The 21,790-nt window shown below is 34.0% G+C and overlaps 1 protein-coding gene across 1 annotated transcript; it reads right to left on the bottom strand.

Moving 5' to 3' along the window:
* Positions 1–238: 238 nt before the first annotated feature.
* LOC112784140 (uncharacterized) lies at positions 239–2,039 on the bottom strand. Its single transcript, XM_025827256.3, has 2 exons — positions 1,652–2,039; positions 239–879 (listed from the first exon to the last, which is right to left on the bottom strand). Exons 1-2 carry the CDS (start codon positions 1,914–1,916, stop codon positions 608–610), a joined length of 537 nt encoding a protein of 178 aa, XP_025683041.1. The 5' UTR covers positions 1,917–2,039; the 3' UTR covers positions 239–607.
* Positions 2,040–21,790: the final 19,751 nt, after the last annotated feature.

The raw sequence follows: 21,790 nt of genomic DNA, 5'->3' as shown, positions 1-21,790 counted from the left end.
TTGTTTTGTTTTTTTAAATTATTTAAGATTTTAAAATATAAGATTAAAGTTAGTTGAATGTTAAAATTTAATTAATTTAAAATGATAATTTTTATTTAACATAAAAAAGGACATTTAAGTCTTTTTTATATATTTATATAAAAATATTTTTTATTTTTATTAAATTATGAGGGTATTTTAGTAAAAATAATGTTAAAATATATATTTTAAAAAAATAAAAATTAAATGCTGACGGAGATAATATAATTCACGTGCCGTTTTATTACTTGTCCACATTTTTATTATATCGGTACGTATAAATTTATCATCGTACCGTAACAAACACCATGATTATATCTCTAATACTCTCTAAAACTTCCATTGTACACATTATATAAATATTCTATTGGCTCCCTATACTTTCCCTTTAATTAATTCAAAATTGCAAATCTCTTGTTTTTATTATTACAAGCAAGCTTCTCATCAATACCACTAGTACACATATCTTGGTCATGAGAATCACATAACAAATATATAAAATCTAAAATAGACCACAATGCAAGAATAAGTTAAACTCGCTTTATTTAAGTTAATGCATGTTGAAGATAATAAGGTAAGAATTTGATAATCACGGAGAAGACCAGAATGGGCGAATCATTGGGAAAACAGCGAACTTCATGAGACCATTGTTGCAATGGAAGCCATTTTTCTCACCGCAAGCAAAGTAGTAAGGCTGCCACTTGTTCAACACGAACTTGAATCCCTCTCCTCCTCCTTGCGTTGCTTTAGCCACCCTCTTCGCCTTCTTAATATCGCACTTCATGAAGCTCCACAAATTCGGAAACAAGTACACGCTGTGTTGGAAAGGGTTCGTCGTATTTGGAGCTTCGTACTTGAATACTGCATCCACCCACATCCACAACCAACTTTACTTTAAAATCACAAAATTTCTTAAGGTTGGCTACGGTATGAATATAGATATATAGATTGATATAGAAACTTATCTAATTGAGAAAGTGCATCAAATCAATTTTAGTTAGTTAATTAATGTTAGCGAACTCTTCTTTAATTTTTAATTTTCAAAAGTTCTCATTTTTTAGAAGACGATTTAGAGGTTAGGGTTAATTAAATTTGGAATTCGGATTAACAATTTATTATTTAAGATTTAAAATAAATAAAATAATTAAAAGTAAAAAAAATCTAAAACTTACAATTCAAGCTACTGTATTTATACAAGCAAGCTATATAAGGAAATTAGGACTAAGTGGCTTACTAACATTGTTAACTAACTTTCTAACAAATCCAACTAACTTGTTAAATAAAGATCTCGGCTTCTAAATATCTCAACTATCTAGCCGTTTTAAAATCCCAAACGAAATTATTATTAAAATCTGTTATCAAGTATAAAATATAGGCCTATAGTGTAAATGTGTAATGTTACGTAGGTACGAGCAACAATAAAAGAAGGAGAAGATAAATAATATGGCGAAGTTACATGCAATTATTTTTACATAAAGTTAAATAGTTAAAATTTTTTAAATATTTTAATATATTTAACTAAATTATTTTATAATACTTTTTAATTATTAACTTCTCATAAAGGTAATGTCACATGAATTTTTCCCTGAATAATAATTAATAAGAATAATAAGGTATAATAGTGCAATTGTACCTAAGGTATCGTTCAGGTAAAAGGGCGCATTCTTGATGGCCCAATCAGAGTAGTTAAATCCAAACTGCCAATGCTGGGAGCCACCAACGATAATGGTCTTCGCTTCTTGCTGTGTTTTGTTTCCAAATCTGGACCACCAATTATGGCTGTTATTGAAACCAAACGACCAAGGCTTCCCCGGAACCCCCGCCGCCATTGTCCCTCCGATAATGGAAACCGTTACAACTACACAAATCATAACACTCCCAACAAACTTGCCACCCATCGCTTAATTAAGTTAACTAATAAGAATATATTTGGTTATGGTTTGAGTTTTTGGTGTGGTGTTGTACTAAGAAGAAGGTGGTTTATATAGGGTGAGTTACGCATTTGAATTGTATGTAGTAGTAGTGCAGAATAACCGAATTAACTTTTGAATTTTGTAATGGATGTGTGTGTGGTTAGAACCGATTAATACGTTGACTTAGCTTATGTTAATTGAATAATAATCTGTGAAGTTGCGTTGTTTCTTCTCTCAATTTATCAGGACAACTTTTCTTCCTACTTAATCTACCCTCTTTCACATTAGTGCCTGGCCCCTCAACAATAAATTTGATTGACGGTTTAATGTTAGTTTTTTTTCCTTTAATTTTAATTTGATAAGTTACGCATGTTGATAGTAGAGATTGAATGAATTGGTGTGGCCCTACGGGACATATAAAAGATACGGGACATATAATTCCTAACCTTTCTCTTTTTTCTCTTTTCCAATTTTCTTTCTCTGCGTCAGCCTCCGCCGTCCAATTCTCTAGGCTCCAGAGTTATTGCCGTCATTCTACCAGTGTCACTAGCTCACTGTTGCTGACATTGCTGTCCCGTTCAGCATTTCTCCCGCGTAGCTCCATCGCTCGGTTTCTCCTTGCATTGCCGCGTGCTCACATCTGATTCTGTCTTTTTTTTCTGCGTCACTGCTTTATTGGTTGTGTGGTTCTGCCGTTGCATTTCTCTTTTGCCTTTCATCGGCATTTAGTTCTACCTTCTTTTTTAGCGTTTTTCTTCTGCTTCACTAGTTATTTAGTACTCTGTTCTGCTTTTTTCTTCTTCTTTTGCATTCTTCCTTTGGTTTTGTCTTCTTCTTCTTCTTCTTCTTCTGTGAATCTGTGATTCTCTTCACTCTTCAACAATTCATCCTTCGTCCTACTGTCGCTGGGCGTCACACCGCTGCTGGATTCTGCCTCCTAGAATTCTGCAGTTCAGTCTAGGACTCTTGGTACATTCATGATTCACCGAAAGTCTGAAATACTGAATCCATGATCTGCTTGCTTCATTGCTTATTTGCTTTACTGTGTTAGTTGGTTTGTTAATTCTGATTGAATTTGTTCTCTCTATGTAATTGCTAATTTTGTTTCATTAATCTGTTTGTTAATTGTTTTTGTGTATTGACTTATTTTGAGTTAGGAATTTAGAATATTATTAGTTGTTGCTGTTGAAAATTAATTGGAATGACATATGTTTGTCAGTTTTGTATTTATAATTTTATACTGTATTTTTAAATTTTTGTAGAATTGTGAATTATTTAAATTAATCAATTAACTTAAGTTTATAATTTTATCCTATTACTTCATCATTGGAGATTGAATCTCAAAATAATTTATCGACCTCTTCTAACAAAAGGATGTTTTTAGAATTCGAAGTAGAGAGTCTTATAGCAGATCTAGGACAACAACCAAAGATTTCAAGTTATCATCCGAATGACAGAGACAAAGTTAGATATGCATATTTGTACAAAAGTCCTTGTAAACGAAGGACTTATGATTTTTCGTAAACTTCTTGTGGTTCTTCTTTTCGAAGATTTAATCTAAATTGGTTTGATGACATGGCAACTGGTTAGAGTATAGTATATCAAAAGATACTATTTTTTGTCTTTGTTATCTTATAAAACCTAAGACTAAAGGTGGTGATGCTTTTGTAACTAATAATTTTTCAAATCGAAAAAAAAAAGAGAGCACAAACTCATGTTGGAATTCATAATAGTACTCATATATAATCAAGTTTGGAGAAAATGTGAAGCACTTATGAAGCCAAAACAACACATCAGTATTGTTATTGAAAAACAATTTGAGCAAGTTAAAAAGAATTATCAAATTTACTTTACAGCTACAATTGATTGTATTAGATTTCTTTTGCGATAATGATTAGGCTTTTGTGGTAATGATAAGACAAATGATTCTGTTGATCAAGAAAATTTTTTGGAACTTCTAAACTTTGTTGTGCAATATAATGAAGAGATTGATCGTGCTTTCAAAAATACCTGTGAGAATCTTAAAATAAGAGTACCCTCAATTCAAAAAGATATTGTAAGAGCTGCTGCAAGTGAAACAACAAAAGTTATTGTTGATGATCTTGGGGATGAATTGTTTGCTGTTTTGGTTGATGAAGCTCACGACATTTCTATTAAGGAGCAAATGTCAGTTTGTTTAAGGTATGTGAACAAAGAAGGACAAGTTAGGGAGCGTTTTCTTGGTCTTGTTCATGTTTTTAATACCAATGCTTTATCTCTAAAATTAGTATTGGAGTCACTATTATGAACATATAATTTAAGTTTATCAAGAATAGGTGGACAAGGATATGATGGTACAAGTAACATGCAAGGAGAATTTAATGGTTTGAAAACTTTGATATTGAAAGAAAATTCTTATGCTTTCTATGGACATTGCTTTTCCCACCAACTTCAGTTAGCTCTTGTAACGGTTGTAAAAAAATAAGTTGAAATTGCTTTATTTTCTAATTTGTTAACCAATTTGTGTAATGTTGTTAGAGTTTCATGTAAATGAAGAGATATGCTTCGTGATAGTCAGATGACTAAGACAATTGAAGCATTATAAAGTGGACAAATTTTTAGTAGATGTGGTTTAAATCAAGAAATAGCTTTAAAAGGAGTTGGAGATACTAGATGGGGTTCACATTATAGAACTATACTTAAATTAATTTCTTTGTTTCCTTCCGTGATCAATGTTCTTGAATATGTTGAGGAAGATGGAAATAATTCAGAACAAAGAGGTGAAGCATGTCATTTATTGAATGTCATTTAATCGTTTGAATTAACTTTCAACTTGCACTTGATGAAAAATATCTTGGGAGTTACTAATGATTTTATCTCAAGCGTTACAAAAGAATTATCAAGACATTGTAAATGTTATGGCATTGGTTAAAGTGTCTAAGGAATTGTTGCAAAATATAAGAGATGATGGTTGCATTGGTCTCTTTTACTTGTTGAAGTCTGATTGTTTTGTGACAAATATAATATTACTGTTCCAAAAATGGATGATATATTTGTGTCACAAGGAAGATCAAAATGTAAAGCTCAAAAGATCTCAAATTTGCATCATTTTCAAGTTGAGATATTCTATCAATAGTTGATAAACAACTTCAAGAACTTAACAATCGTTTTACAGAGGTGAATACTGAATTGCTTCTTTGTATAGCTTGCCTGAATCTGAGACACTTAGTTTTTGTATTTGATAAGGAGAAGTTGATCCAGTACAGTTAGCTCAATCTATCCATTAGAATTTTTTCCACTCAACTTTTGGCACTTGATAGTCAACTTGAGAACTTCATATTAGATGTGCGTTCTGATTATCAATTCTCAAACTTAAATAGGATTGGTGCTCTTTCTCAGAAATTGGTTGAGACTTGAAAAAATATTATTTATCCATTAATGTTTCTTCTTTAAAGTTAGCTTTAGTTTTGCCCATAGCAACTTGATGAGCGGATATCTTATATGCTTTTTGACATCATTTTCATATAGTTTTTAGTGTGTTTTATTTAGTTTTTATTAAGTTTTTATAGGTTTTAGTTTTAAATTCATATTTTTGGATTCTACAATGAGTTTTTGTATTTTTGGACAATTTCAGGTATTTTTTGGCTGAAATTGAGGAGCTGGAGCAGAAGTCTGATTCAGAGACAGAGAAAGCAGTGCAAATGCTATCTAGATCTAACTGCCTGCATTCGAAAGAGCATTTTCTGGAGCTATGGAAGTTCAAATGGAGCGTTCTTAACGACTATGGAAAGCTGACTTCCAGAGCTTTCCAACAATATATAATAGTCTATGCTTTTCTTTGGACTAGAAGGCCCAAAACCGGCATCCAACGCCAGCTTCCTGCCCCCTTCCAGGCATCCAGCGCCCAAAGAGTAAAGCCCAGCGTCCGAAGGCCCAAAGAGGACCCCCTAGCTGACATTCCACGCCCAAGGAACCTCATAGCACGTGGACCTCATTAAACCTCAGCCCAAAACTCACCAAGTGGACCTCAGAAGTGGATTTTAGCACTAAAAAGACTCTTTTACCCTTACTAGTCATGTGTTTAGTATTTAAGGGATTAGATTCATGTTATTGGTACACTTTCACCACAATTCAGCATTATTTCGTTTATTACATTGTATTTTTACTTTCAGTATGAGTTTCTAAACCTCTTAGGTTGAGGGGAGGAGCCCTGCTGAGTCCCATAAATTAATAAAAGTATTACTGTTTTTCTTCGATCCGTGTTTGATTAATTCTATGATGTGTATTCGTTCTTCATCACTATGAATGCGTTGAACTGGCATAAGGTTATCACATTCTACATGGGTTCAAAGTGCGTCTTTCATCGAACAATGATGAACCGCCAGCTTGAATATACGTCTCTCAGACGGCTAATCCACGACTTCATTGGGGACTTCTCGAGATATCAGTTCAGCCAATTTTCGGGGAGATTAGGGTCTCTGTGGTAGAGGCTAGAACCAGTACGAGCTTCACCCTCAATTAGAATGGATCCACACTAAACCTGGGGTTCAGATCTGGAGGAGTATTGGCAGCTTCTCAAACTAGTGTCAATCACTACAGCCTGCCGTTGAAGAAATCACTCACAAACAAAGAGACCAGTACTACCGGATTTAATTCAGAAAGACAAAGCAACTCCAATCCTCAACTCTATTCCTATCCCTGAGTATAATTTCATTCACAAAGTATTTTCTAGCCCTTTTGCTTTATTCCTTTTATGGTTTAACCAAATTCAAACCAACAACTTCGGATCCGCCTGACTAAGACCTGCAAGATAATCATAGCTTCCTTCAAACCATAATCCTTGTGGGATCGACCCTGACTCGCTCAGGTATTACTTGGACAACCCAGTGCACTTGCTGGTATAGCTGTACGAAAAGTGTGGGGATTCGTGCACTAAGTTTTTGGCGCCGTTGTCGGGGATTGTTGAGTTTGGACAAACTGCCAGATTGTCTTGCTCCCTAGACCAGGTACCTTATTTCTTGATCATTTTTAATTGAGTTTTGAGTCCTCTATTTTTATTTTCTTCTTCTTATTTTTTTTCGAAAAATTAAAAACCTTTTCAAAAATATTTTTTTTCTTTTCTTTGTTCAATTTATGTTCTTGTTGAGTCTTTGATTTTTGCAAGAGTATAACTTTGATTAGAGTCCTTTATTTTTATTTTCTTCTTCTTCAAATTTTCGAAAACATTAAAAGCTTTTAAAAAATAATTTTTAATTTTTTTTTAATTTTTGTTCTTAGTTTGAGTCTTATGTTCTTGTTCTTGTTGAATTTTTCATGTTCTTGGAGTCTTTCTTTGTAAAAATTTTCAAAAATATTTTCTTTGGTTAAATCTTGTTTCAAATCTTTAAGTTTGGTGTTTTCTTGTGTTTTTTCTTTTTGTTTTTCAAAAATTTTCTTGTTAGTTTTCTAAAAATTTTAAGTTTGGTGTTCTTTTTATGTTCTTGTGTTCTTTGAGTCTTTGAATTTTGTTCTTTGTGTTCTTGTGAGTCTTCAAAGTGTTCTTGAGTCTCTTTTGTGTTTTGATCTTAATATTTTTAAGTTTCGTATCCCTTTGTGTTTCCCTCCAAAAATTTTCGAAATTAAAGGGTGCTAGATCTAAAAATTTTACATCTTGTGTCTTTTACTTGTTTTTCTCTTTCATCATTAAATTAAAAAATAAAAAAATATCTTTTTTATTTTTATTTTAAGTAATTTTTGAAATTTTAAGTTAAAAATTCAAAATTTAATTTTAAAATTTTTTATCTTATCTTATCTTAATTTTAAAATTCAAAAAAATCAAATCTTTTCAAAATAAAAAATCATATCTTTTTTAAAATCTTATCTTATCTTATTTCAAATTTAAAATTTCAACATACAAAATTTAAAAATCTAAAATTTTAAATTTTAAAATTTAATTTCAAAATCCAAAATTTAAAATTTAAATTTCAATTTTAAAAAATTAGACCTTTTCAAATTCAAATCTTTTTCAAATCTTTATCTTATCTTGTTTCAATTTCAAAAATTCAAAATTTAGAATTTCAAAATTCAAATTTCAAAATTTAATTTTCAAATTTAGAATTCAAAATTCAAATCTTTTTAATTTTAAAACTTATCTTCTCTTAACCTCCTTATCTTATCTTATCTTATCTTACCTAACTTATCTTATCTTTTCTTTCTTGTCTTTTCTTTTTAAATTTTAAAATTAAATCTTTTTCAAATCTTTTTAATTTCTTATCTTATCTTTTTCTAATTTCAAATTTCAATTTTAAAATCTTTTCTTATCTTATCTTATTTTATTTTCAAATTTTTTCTTAATTAATTATTTATCTTCTCTCTCCTCTTTTTCAAACAAACTTCCTAACTAACTCTTCTCTCTCTCAATTTTCTTTTCTTAATTAATTATTTATCTTCTCTCTCCTCTTTTTCAAACAAACTTCCTAACTAACTCTTCTCTCTCTCAATTTTCGAAAACTATTTCTCCTTCTCTCTCTTCTATTTTCGAAAATCAATAACTAATTTTCAATTCTTTTTAAATTATTAACCTTAATTTTCGAAAATTAATTAATAATAAAATAAAAAATAAAAATATTTTAATTCTTATTTATCTTTTCTATTTGAAATTCTTCTTTTCTTTACTTCTAATTATTCGAATTAGTCTCTTCTTTCTTCTTCTCCTTCTTCTATCTTTATTCTTCTCTCCTTTCTTGATTACATCTCACAGGGAGTCCGCTATTCTTTGACATAGAGCTCCCATTTTTCTTCCCTCTTATTTTCTTTTTCCTGTTTATGTATGCAGGAATACTGAAGTCACTATGGATCCAAAAGGGAATATTCAAATTAGGAGACCTCAAGGTTCTTATTTATTTAATATTCCTATTGAACCAGATGACTTTAAGGTCAATATAGACCAGATCATACTATTACGGCAAAAGTGCCAGTTTCATGGACACCCACAGAAAGACCTAAGTAAGTTCATCTCCGACTTCCTGCAGTTTTGTGATACTGTAGAGGTCAATGGAGTGAACTCTGAAGCCCCCAGACTAAAACTCTTCCCATTTGCTCTGAATGCTCAAGCAAATGAATGGTGGCATATGGAACTCAGAGGAAATGTGAACACCTGGGATGAGGTTGTTAACAATTTCCTGAACAAGTTCTCTCCCTCACAGAGACTAGCAAAGCTAGTGACAGATGTTCAGACCTTCAAGCAGAAGGAGAGTGAGTCTCTCCATGATGCTTGGGAGAAGTACAAGCTGATGTTCACGAATTGTCGTCCCCATATATTCTCAGGATGGGGCAAGACAATGATCTTCTATGAAGAAATCTCTGAGATAGCCAAGAAGACAGTAGATCATTTTACAAATGGTCCTCTGCTCTTTATAGAGACACATGAAGAGGCAGATGAGCTCATTGAGATAGCTGCCAATAACCAACACTTATACTCCTGTGAGGAGACCCCAACTAGGACAGAAGTCTTAGACATGAAAACCTTAAAAGAAGGTGAGACAGTAGTCTTCACCAGGGAGGCCAAACATGACGAGCATGCTACTGAGGGACTTAAGGCAAGCAAGGACCAAGGGGATCTTGAGACTGCCATTGAGCACGCCCTTACAGAAGAGAAGGAACCTCAACTTGATTCCTATCTAGGCGTACAAGAGGAGTCTGTGATAATCACAAAGCTCCCACTTGCAGAGATGAAAGAACCTCAAGAGCCACATTTCCTTGGCATGTAGAAAGAACTGGCAGATGAGCAGTTAGCTCATTCTTTAGCAGGCCTTAAGGAACTGTAAGTTAATATCTCTTTTACAGAGGTATTTGAAAAGAAGGACCTAAGGAGAGATGAAATAGAGATACTTACTAAGAAGTACAGTATCCTAATTCAGCCCGAGCTGCCAAGAAAAATGCCAGATCCATGGAGCTTTCAGATCCTATGGATTACAGGAAAGATCATTTTTGACAAAGTCCTGTATGATCTTGGCTTAAGTTTAAATCTGATACCTTCCACTGAGGCAAGGGCTGAGTCTAGAGAGAGTGGAAAGGCATTGAACACAGTGAGGACTGGCGTTAAATGCCAGTAAGGACACCCCTGCTAGGCGTCCAACGCCCAGAATGCTAGAGGGACTGGCGTTGAACTCCAGTCAGGGTGGACAGCAAGGGCGTTCAATGCCCAATAAGCTGACGGAGCTGGCGTTGAACGCTAGTGAGAGCACACCCCTTCAGAGCTTCAAGCCCACTCAAGAACCCTCTATCAAACAACCAAAAGAAACCATAATGACCATTGAGGTTCCTTTGAATGCACTTCTGTAGTGTATGAGTTTTGATGACTACTCATCCTCAAGTGAGGATGAAGACACTAGGATAGAGCAAGTTGCTCAGCACCTAGGAGCTCTCATAAAGCTGAATGCCAAACTATTTGGTACAAAGCCTTTGGAGGAAGAACCTCCATTGCTTTCCAAAGACCTCAATGCTTTGGTTCAGCAAGAGCTACCTCAGAAGCTTCCAGACCCTAGACGCTTTTCGATTCCTTGCACCATAGGCACCATGACCTTTGAGAAGGCTCTATATGACCTAGGGTTAAGTATAGTAATGGAGAAGCTGGGAATCCAAAAGGGAACAAGGATTACCTTTCATAAGGACTGGATGGTATTCAAGGTCCTTGACCCTCCATTACCCCCTAACAAGGGAGGCACTTCCATAAAGGATTCAGCATCCAAGCCTCCTCCCTTGGATAGAACTAACTCAATCCCTCCTAAGACCAAACATAAGTTTGATGTTGGATGTACACTGTCCACAAAGGAGGAAAGCCCCAAAAGGAAGATACCTAGGGGTTGGAAAAATAAGAATATCCCTACAGAGGGCTTTTCACCATGGAAGAGGAAAGTGACAAAAAGGGACACCAGCATACTGCTGTAAGCCCAACCCTGCCTTAAGCAGTGAACAAAATCCTGTTTTTTGAGCGTATTACGCTATTCCATGAGAGCACAGGAAGGAAGCTCCCAGTAATGAGTGAGGATTTATTCCCCTATAACTATCTTCCTCCTTGAAAGGAGTTGGTTGTCAAGCTAATGACATTATAAAAGTGCTTGTTGGGAGGCAACCCAACCTTACTTAACCATGTTTATTTTATTTCATTTTGTTTTTCTTTCAGTTGTTAGAGTCATGATCATATGCATCAGTCATGAGACAGAATTCACAGCAGTGAAAACAGAACACTCTAGAAAGAGTGTTAAAGTTGAATGCAAGCTAGGGTATCCCTACTGGGTGTTCAACGCCCCAAGATGGGAGCATTACCGGCGTTGCACGCCAGCCAGGGAGCAATCCCTGGGCGTTCAAATGCTAGTGTAGAAAAGCAGGGAATATGGAATTCCCTAGCCTCTCAGGACCAAGAGGTTCCACAGAAGCTCTACCTACCCCACCTTCTTCTTCCTCATTGATCATATTTGCTCGAGGACGAGCAAAACTCTTAAGTTTGGTGTTGCAAAAGCTCTGCTTTGTGACTTCTACCACTCTTAAGTATAGAAGAAGAGGATGGAGCAAACTAGAGAGCATGCACATGAACTTGTGCATCCACCTCAACAAAGACAAAGGAGTGACATTGAAGAGATCAAGCACTACATGGGATCCTCAAGGAGGAGCACTGGCCACATCATTCAGGTGGATTCATTATCTTTTACTCTTTTTCTGTTATTTTTCTATTTTCTGTCTGTCTGTTTATTTATTCTCTTATTCTAGTTACATGATCATTTGCATTTTATGTCTCTAAGTTGTAAAATATTCCATATATCTCTCACCTTGCTTAAATAAAATTTTTTGTAAAGAACTGAGAGATGCATGAATTTCAAGTTTAAAATAAAATGTTTAATTAGTTTGATGTGGTGTCATTTGCTTTTGTTTTCTGAATGTATAAAATAAACAGTGCATATTTGAGGTTAAAATTTATGAATGTTGGCTCTTGAAAGAATAAGGAAAAAATAAAAATATTATTGATAATCTAAAAAATCTAAAAAAATTGATTCTTGAAGCAAAAAAAAGCAGCAAAAAGCAAAAGAAAAAGCATGTTGCAAAAGAAAAAAAATTATTATGCATGCGAAAAAAAAGAAGCAGAAAAATCCATTACTACCCAAAAATGCAGGAAAAGGAGGGCAGATTGGAAATGCCAGTAACCCTTTAAACCAAAAGGCAAGGGTAAAAGGACCCAAGGCTTTGAGCATTAATGGATAGGAGGGCCCAAATGAACAAAATCCTGGCCTAAGTGGCTAAACCATGTTGTCCCTAACCATGTGCTTGTGGCGTGAAGGTGTCAAGTGAAGAGCTTGAGACTGAGCAATTAAAGTCATAGTTTAAAGTAAAAAGAGTGTGCTTAAGAACTCTGGACACCTCTATCTGGGGACTTTAGCAAAGCTGAGTCACAATCTGAAAAGGTTCACCTAGTTAAAGTGTCTGTGGCATTATTGTATCCGGTGGTAATACTGGAAAACAAAGGTGCTTAGGGTCACGGCCAAGACTCAGAAAGCTGTGTTCAAGAATCAAAATAAGCTTAACTAGGAAAGTCAATAATATCATCTGGATTCTAAGTTCTTAAGGATGCCAATATCTCTGAGTTTCAATGGATAGTGAGATGCCAAAACTATTCAGAAGCAAAAAGCTACTAAGTCCCGCTCATCTGATTTTAACTAAGCTTCATTTGAAACTTAGAAATTTATTGTATCTTAATTTTTTTTATCCTACTTTGTTTTTAGTTGCTTGGAGACAAGCAACAGTTTGAGTTTGGTGTTGTGATGAGCGGATATTTTATATGCTTTTTGACATTACTTTCATATAGTTTTTAGTGTGTTTTATTTAGTTTTTATTAAGTTTTTATAGGTTTTAGTGTTAAATTCATATTTTTGGATTCTACTATGAGTTTTTGTGTTTTTGGACAATTTCAGGTATTTTCTGGCTGAAATTGAGGAGTTGGAGCAGAAGTCTGATTCAGAGACAGAGAAAGCACTGCAGATGCTGTCCAGATCTGACCTGCCTACATTCAGAAGAGCTTTTCTGGAGCTACAGAAGTCCAAATAGAGCGTTCTTAACGGCTATTGAAGGCTGACTTCTAGATCTTTCCAGCAATATATAATAGTCCATGCTTTGCTTCGGATTAAAAGGCCCAAAACTGGCGTTCAACGCCAGCTTCCTACCCCCTTCCAGGCGTCCAGCGCCCAAAGAGCAGAGCCTAGCGTCCAAAGGCTCAGAGAAGACCCCCTAGCTGGCATTCCACACCCAAGGAATCTTATAGCACGTGGACCTCATTAATGCTCATCCCAAACACTCACCAAGTCGGACTCAGAAGTGGATTTTAGCACTAAAAAGACTGTTTTACCCTTACTAGTCATTTGTTTAGTATTTAAGGGATTAGATTCATGTTATTCGTACACTTTCACCACCATTCAGCATTATTATGTTTATTCCATTGTATTTTTACTTTCAGTATGTGTTTCTAAACCTCCTAGGTTGAGGAGAGGAGCCTTACTTAGTCCCATGAATTAATAAAAGTATTACTGTTTCCCTTCGATCCGTGTTTGATTAATTCTAAGATGTGTATTCGTTCTTCATCACTATGAATGCGTTGAACTGGCATAAGGTTATCACATTTTACATGGGTTCAGAGTGCGTCTTTCATCGGACAATCATGAACTGCCAGCTTGAATATACATCTCTCAGATGACTAATCTACTACTTCGTTGGGGACTTCTCGAGACATCAGTTCAGCCGATTTCCGGGGAGATTAGAGTCTCTGTGGTAGAGGCTAGAACTAGTACGAGCTTCACCCTCAATCAGAATGGATCCACACTAAACCTGGGGTTCAGATCTGGAGGAGTATTGGCAGCTGCTCAAACCAGTGTCAATCACATACAGCCTGCCATTGAAGAAATCACTCACAAGCAAAGAGAGTAGTACTACCAGATTTAATTCAGAAAGACAAAGCAACTCCAATCCTCAACTCTATTCCTATCCCTGAGTATAATTTCATTCACAGTATTTTCTACCCCTTTTGATTTATTCCTTTTATGGTTTAACCAAATTCAAACCAATAATTTTCTGATCTGCCTGACTAAGACCTGCAAGATAATCATAGCTTGCTTCAAACCACAAACCTCGTGGATCGACTCTGACTCGCTCATGTATTACTTGGATGACCCAGTGAACTTGCTGGTATAGCTGTACAAAAAGTGTAGAGATTCGTGCACCACAACTGCATTAGTTGAAAGAATTTTCATTGCTATAAACATCATAAAGAGCCGGCTTCGTAATCGTATGGGATATGAATTTTTAAATGATTGATTAGTGACACATATAGAAAGAAAGACATTTGATGTGTTGACAATAAAAAGATTATTCAATCTTTTCAAAACATGAAACCCAAAAGAATGAAATTCTAAATTATTTGTTATTATTTTAACTTATTATTTTATTGATTTAATTTGTTAGTTAAATAATTTGAGGAGTAATCGTATTTATAATACCATAGTACAATTATAAAAATTATTATTATATTATATATTTTGCCCCACTGACAAAATTTTTTGGATCTGTCACTGGGAATAACTTGTATGTGCTTGTCTTCTATGAAATTAATTATTGAGAATCGTTAAAAAATTTAGAGTTAAGCCCCATTTTGGTATCTGAGATTGGCGAGTTGCACTGATTTGATTACCGACTTTTCAATTACTACGATTTGGTCCTCTAAATTAAAAAGTGTACCAATGTGGTTTCTCATGTATTTTTCGTCATCGGAGCTCACGCCGTTAGTAACGTGGCTCAAGCCTTGCCACGTTGGACATATTAAAACGACGTCATTTGAAGGTTTGAACAATACTAAAATGTTACACCCCTCTTTTTAGTATTGTGCAAACCCTCGAACGACATCATTTAGTACTTTTTAGTTCCAAAACATATACGACGACGTTGTTTTAATATATCCAGCGTGACAAAGCTTGAGCCACGTCACTAACGATGTTGAGCTTTGGTGACGAATGATATACAAGTGAGAGACTAATTGATGCACTTTTTTAAATTTAAAAGACTAAATCGTAATACTTGAAAAGTCATGGAATAAAATTTTTACAATGACTAAATTGAGTCAATTTTTTATAGATTGATTTTTTTTATTTTATAGAATAATCTCAATTTAATTTTAAAATTTTAATAAAGTAGGAAGAGAAAAGAAAAAATAATGAACTGTAAACAAATATAATGAGGAAGAAATTGATTTATTTAGTATCAAATTTGGTCATATTTTCTCTATGGTTTGATGAGGTCAAACCGTCAAAGTCAATATTTGAAATTAAACTTAGCATGCTATTGCAGATTTATCGGATACTACTATTAGTGGGTAGGAAATTTGGTCTATGAATCCATACATGAAGCTTCTTGACTTGTGTTGAGTGATGTGACGATGATGTCAAAATAGCGCGTTGTAATGTGATAGCTATTTTTTTTTTTTTTGGAAAGGAAAAATTTGCATTAATTAGAAGAAATGCCCAAGATTTATCGTTATATATATATTTTTAAATTTTTTATATAAAAAAATTAATTAAATTTTTATAATTTATTTTTTTATATTTAATTTATCATCAAATAAAATATAAAAATACTAGATAAATTCAAAAACCAACAAAATTTATTATTTTTGGTTAACACTTTTAACTATCAGTCTAATTCTTTTAGTATGACAATTTAACAATATACTTTAGTCCATATTTTTAAATATTATTAATTAATTATTAGTCAAAAATAATAAATTTTACTAATTCTCAAATATTTTTTTAAATATTATTTTAAATATTTTATTTTATTCTATTCTTAGAATCAAACACAGCCATGGTGACATAACAACAAAAACCCTCGATAGCAAGTGATTTAATGTCCAAGTCGCATAACCAATAAAATTTTGATATATTTGATGTGTGATTGTAATCTGTATAGGAGAAAGTGAAAGATTATTATGTGTTCAAAATACGTAGCGAAAGTAATAAAATAATTTTAAAGATTTATTTTGTATTTAAAATTTTATTTTACTAATATAGATTAGATATAAATACTTGAGTAAGCTAGTAAAAATAATTTTCTTCTGTGATGATATGAAAGCTCTATGCATATCCGTATCAAAATCAATATTTGCTGTCAATTCTTTGACCAATTGACATCTTATCTAAATTGAAAAACTTCTTACAACTCCTTACATACCATAAAATTCTTCCAGAATTAGACTCGCATATTATTGTGTGTAGAGATATATAAAAGAATAAAATTATTGCGTTTTCTTTATTCTTGTCATACATATATATAGTATGACATTTGTTACTGATTTTAAATTTGAATCTTAATTCAACTTTAAATCTCATTTTAAATTTAAATCATATATTGTTATTTTAATCTTGCATCTTTCAAATTTTATGAATCATGTCACAATACAATTTGAAATAAAATCAGTTAGGATCTCATCTAAATTTAAAATTCAAATTTAGAAATAGAATAACTAATTATTCTCAATTCTCATTTGATATTTTTAAAAATCATGTTATTCTTATATTCTTAGTGCTAGCATAGAATATAATAATATTCTATTTGAATTAATATAACTATGTATTTGATCAAATCAAAATAATAACTAAATAATTCTTTAGCAAAAATTATAACACTCGTTAGTGTATGACCTCATAGGTTCAATATTAAAAAGGTAGTAAATTAAGCATACTAAATTTACTAATTATGGTTGGCATCTAGTAAGACTCCTCAATTACCCGATAGTATAAAATAATATATTTTTACTAAGAACCTGAAAAGAACAAAGTATAATTTTTTTCTATTTTTTAGCTATTGGTTATCTTTAGAGTATACTTTAATTGCCAAAATCTAAATTGTTACCATTGTTATAATGAATTGTGAATGACCTAAGAAATTTATTTTTTCATTCCTTTAATTTTTTGGCCAATGTTTTATTTATTCCAATCATTATAATAATAGAGTTTAAACTCTTTGTCGAGAGTTAACAGATTTTTTATTGACTAAATATTAATTCTACAAGTTTTAAAATAATATCTAATATCCATTCAACTTGCACTTTAGGGTATTAGATATATGGGATCAAAGTATATAAATACATTATTAATTACCATGATAATCGTTGGTAAAAAATATTCTATTACCATGTTCATATTGAGAATACTATATTGACAAATATGCATTAATTATAACCATTGGAAATTTTCAGAGTGAATCACTTTAATATTCATGTCTTTATATATATTAGCATATATCTCACTACAAGATTTTGTTTATTTGTGGAGATTTTTTTTTCTATTTGTAGAGGTTTATAACACCCATCAAATGGTTTGTGGGGGGTTTCTAAAACCCCCAAAATTTGAGGTGCCACGAGGTCTTTTGTGGGGGGTTTTTAAAAACCTACACAATCTATTTAGTGGGGGGGGGGTTTGTGTGTGTTTAGTAGGGGGTTTTATATTACACTTTTGTGGGAGTTTTAAATCACTCTTGTTCCAATTTAAACCCCCACAAATTGATTTTTTTAATTTAATAAAAATTAACTATTTTGTGAGATTTTCAAACCTCCACAAATCCTGTAATTATTTATTTATTTTTAATTTTAAATCATTCATTAATCTCATTTTATTTACATATTCTCAAATTAAAAATTTATTTTTTAATATCAAAATTTAAAAACTAAATCTTTTATAACACAATTCCTTAATATAAGACATAACTTTATCTATATAAAAATTATTAATGTCAATAATTCCAAACATAATTCCATATGGTATTATTTTACATAACTATTACTCTAGAGTATAAATGTAATAATAACATTACATTGCAGAAAAAAAAATGTACTAATGTGTAGATGATAAGAGTGAAGCTCTGGAGTCTTTAATTTACTGGCAAAAGCATATTCAAAATAACAAGATACTAATTTCCAAACAGAATGTGCATTAAAACACACATTCAGATTTGAACTTATTGAACCAGAGTGGCATCATTAAATGGGTGTACAACTTGTTCTTAAGCTATATTGCATACTAAGCTACATATTAGATTGGCCCATTTTTTATGACAAATGAAATAAGGCTTTTATTCATAAATGGAGTTATTCTTATTCAAACACTGATAAACCACAATTTTGTGGTTTATATTGTGTAGAATTTGGGGGGTTTTGTCAATATCCTTCACACTTATTCACATAAATTGCACGGCTTTGTGTTCTCTTCCTAATATTGCTTCATGATGGAAAACATGCTTCTTTTGCCTTAAAATTGCCATATTTTGATCCTCTTTTATTACCATTCGATGCCGTGATATGTTTGTTGATTAATTTCAGAGTTTATAGGGTAAGAATGGCCTAGAAGAGAGAAAGAAAGCATGCACAAGTGGAAGGAACATGAAGAATTGGTTTTTGGAAAATCAGCTGCGACGCGCACACGCACCTCACGCACACGCGTGGGTGCATGAAGCTGGATATGGCACGCGAAGAATGGCGCATCCACATGAATTGGTGAAATCTCCATCGACGCGCATGCGTGCTTGGTGCGTACGCGTGGATCGCGAAATTCAGGTGACGCGCACGCGTACATGATGCGTACGCGTGACAAGCAGCACATGATGTAAGAACCACGCTTAATTAACCACCTAATTAGATAATTTACTTTCCCAAATTAGATTATGAATAATTAGAGTGAGAATTAGGGGATTTAAAGGTGATTTTTGGACTCAGTAGATTTTTCTGAGTCAGAAAATGTGCTTTTTGTAAAAAATTATGAAAAACCGCAAACCGGCAGTTGAACCGGTTAGACCGGTTCAAGTCTGCCCGGTACTGTACGAGAAAAGATTTTAAACAATCAAAAACCTTAGAAAAATATTAGATGTCGAAAACCGGGCGTTAATTTTAACGGTTTGGCCCGATGTTGGGACAAACGGGCTAAAAACGCTAACGGGTTGGAATGAGCCCAAGTTGGGCCCAAGCCCAACACTATATAAGTCCCTTTAAGTGACCATTTCAGCCACTTAAACATCGAACCAGTAGCAGCAACGTTGAGTGAGAGAAGAGAGGTGAGGGTTACAAGAAGCACTATTCACATTCATCTTCTTTCTCCCATAACTTGAGCTACGGAGCTCCGATTCGTGTGCCGTCGGTTGCCACGCAAAACTCTCGTCGAGCTCTTTGATTTCATTCAAACAAAGTGGTATGAGATTTCCAGTTACCTGCCCAGTTCTTCCTTTCATTACAGATTCGGTTTTTGGCTATGGTGAATGAATGGTTCTTGTGATTTTGATCATTTAGGTACACTCTAGCATTTGATCATTATTGGGTTTTATCCCAATCATCATGGAGTAAGGTGAGCCTACTTGATCTCTTGTGGTTTTATGTATATATGAAACCCTAGGTTGAATTATTATAAATTATATGTGATATTAGCATGAATATTGGCGCTTGTTGGTGATTATTGATGCTTGTGGAGTTGATTGAAAGCTTGGATTATGGTTGGAAGCTTCTTTGTGCTAAGTTGGAATTTTGGTACATATTGGAAATCGGCCAAGGTATGATTTCGGTTTTCTCTATGTAGTATATAATATTCATGGACACTTAGGCTAGTGACCCATGGGATAGAGTTAAATTTATGTGGTTGTTGATGATGTTTGGTTGATATTCTATGTTGAATTAATATGGTTATGATTGAGAAATAATGATATTGAGATTATGATGTATGATAAATTGGGGTGAATGACTATTGTTGTTTATGGCTTAGAAGCATGAATGAGTTTGATGATAGAAAATTGACGTTGATCTAATGATGAATGGTGAGTGTGCTGGTGGAAAGTTATTGATAATTGTAATATGATGATATTGATGTTGAAAATAATGAAGTATGACGAGAGATTGGTATAAATTGTGGTTTGTGACCCAAGAGGGTAGTTATTGGTGAAAAATGGATCTTGGAGGGACTTTAATTGGCTTGGTAGTGTTTTGGTTGATTTGAGATGTGAAAGTTGGAAAAATTGGCAAATTGGGTTATTAGATAAAAGTTGGATTTTGATGAACTTTGTCCGATCATAACTTTTGCCTTGGTTTTCGAAACTGACTGAATTTTGTTTAGAATTAAAGATCTTTGAAAACCTTTTAAATCAATATGAAGTTTGTGAAAATTAGAATTTTGTAGAGGAAGTTATGATCATTCAAAGTTGGTGTTAAAAATCTGAAATTCTGCAAAGTTGCAGAATTTCATGATTTCTGATATGTGCGGACGCACACACTCGTCCGGAGCACACCCTGCAAATATTTTGACCTGTGTGGACGCACACACCTGTGCGCACACACAGGCAGGGAAATGCGTTCTGTTTGCAGCGCTAGCACAGCTTGTGCGCGCGCATATCTAAGGAAGAATTTCAACTTGTGCGGACGCACACGTCGAGAAGGTCAGTCCGTTGGGGGCGCTGGTACAGGTTGTGCGAGTGAACAGATTCTAAAAATTTTGTCACCTGTGTGTACGCACAGCCCTGTGCGTACACACACGTCTTAAAATCTCCTGGGCATGCGCACACACACACCCCTGTGCGGCTGCACACGTCCTATTTCTCAAAATTTTATTTGTTTTCAACTATTCTACCTTCCCAACAAGGTTGTAAGCTTCTAAAATACCATTTTAAGACTTTTGGGCCTAGTTTTGAGTATTGGAACATGGGATGTAACTTAAGGTTTCTAGAACACGGTTTTATGATAAATTAGAAAATGGAGGCCTAGGTTTCTGGCATGCTGAGAATGATTTGACGTTGGGTGGAGGATGAATGATATATAAGATAAGGAATGATGAACTTTTGACATTGGAAACTGAGTTATGAATGGACAGTGGTTGAGACGAGTCGAGGACTCGGATTGAGACGATGGATCCATGTATACTGAAAATGTTTTCTGGAAACCACTGAAATATTATTTTTACTAAGAATATGAGACGCTATGCACCCGGCAGGGACGGGGTTGGATCCCGCCTATCGAGGTAGCGGTGGCGGTGGAAGGGCGGTGGTTCATCCCGCTTGCGTTGAGATGTGAGGTCTGTGGCAAGGGTATCTCGCTCGCATCCCTTCGGACCATAGGCAAGCAGGCGTCGGTACCTGGACAGTGATTCGGGCACTATATCTCGGGGGTTCCCATATGAGAAATCCGAAGGGCGACGTCTCCATGGAGATGTGTCGGGTTGGCAGTTGAACCGACAATGTGATATCACAGCCAGTAGGGCAGACATTCATCATATGCATTTTCTATCTATTTGAATGCTTTGTTTACTTATAATGGCTTGCCTAATTAGATAACATCCTTACCTGCTATCTGAATTATTTGTCTCATATGCTTCTACTTGTGTTTTACTTGCATTATTTATTAATTGTGCTTTCTACTGGGATTGAGCAGGTTCGGAAGGCGGTGGCGATGGGATCACATGGAGGATAGGTTGGTGAAGGCTGTGGGACAGCGGTGTTTGGTTAAAGTAGAAATACCTTAAGATAGATTACCCAGTTTAATTATGATAAGGTTTATATTATGCTTGTTTTGTTTTAGAATGCTTTAAGCTTGAATCTTGTGATGGATATGGAGCTTAGGATTGCCTTTTGGCGTCCCGGGGTCTTATATCCTACATCACTGGGCACTGTTGCCATACTGAGAACCTCTGGTTCTCATACCATATCTTTGTTGTGTTTTTCAGATGCAGGTCGCGATCCACCTCGGTGAGTTGCTTTGGATGGTGACAGGAGCGGAGGATCTTGGATTCTTTTGGAGTCTTTTTGGTTTATCTTGTTTCTACATCTCTCTTTTGTATTTCATT

The sequence above is a fragment of the Arachis hypogaea genome, chromosome 20, assembly GCF_003086295.3.
Source record: "Arachis hypogaea cultivar Tifrunner chromosome 20, arahy.Tifrunner.gnm2.J5K5, whole genome shotgun sequence".
Taxonomy (NCBI): domain Eukaryota; kingdom Viridiplantae; phylum Streptophyta; class Magnoliopsida; order Fabales; family Fabaceae; genus Arachis; species Arachis hypogaea.
The sequence above is the reverse complement of the archived record's forward strand: the minus strand, read 5'-3'. Positions and strand labels throughout refer to the sequence as shown.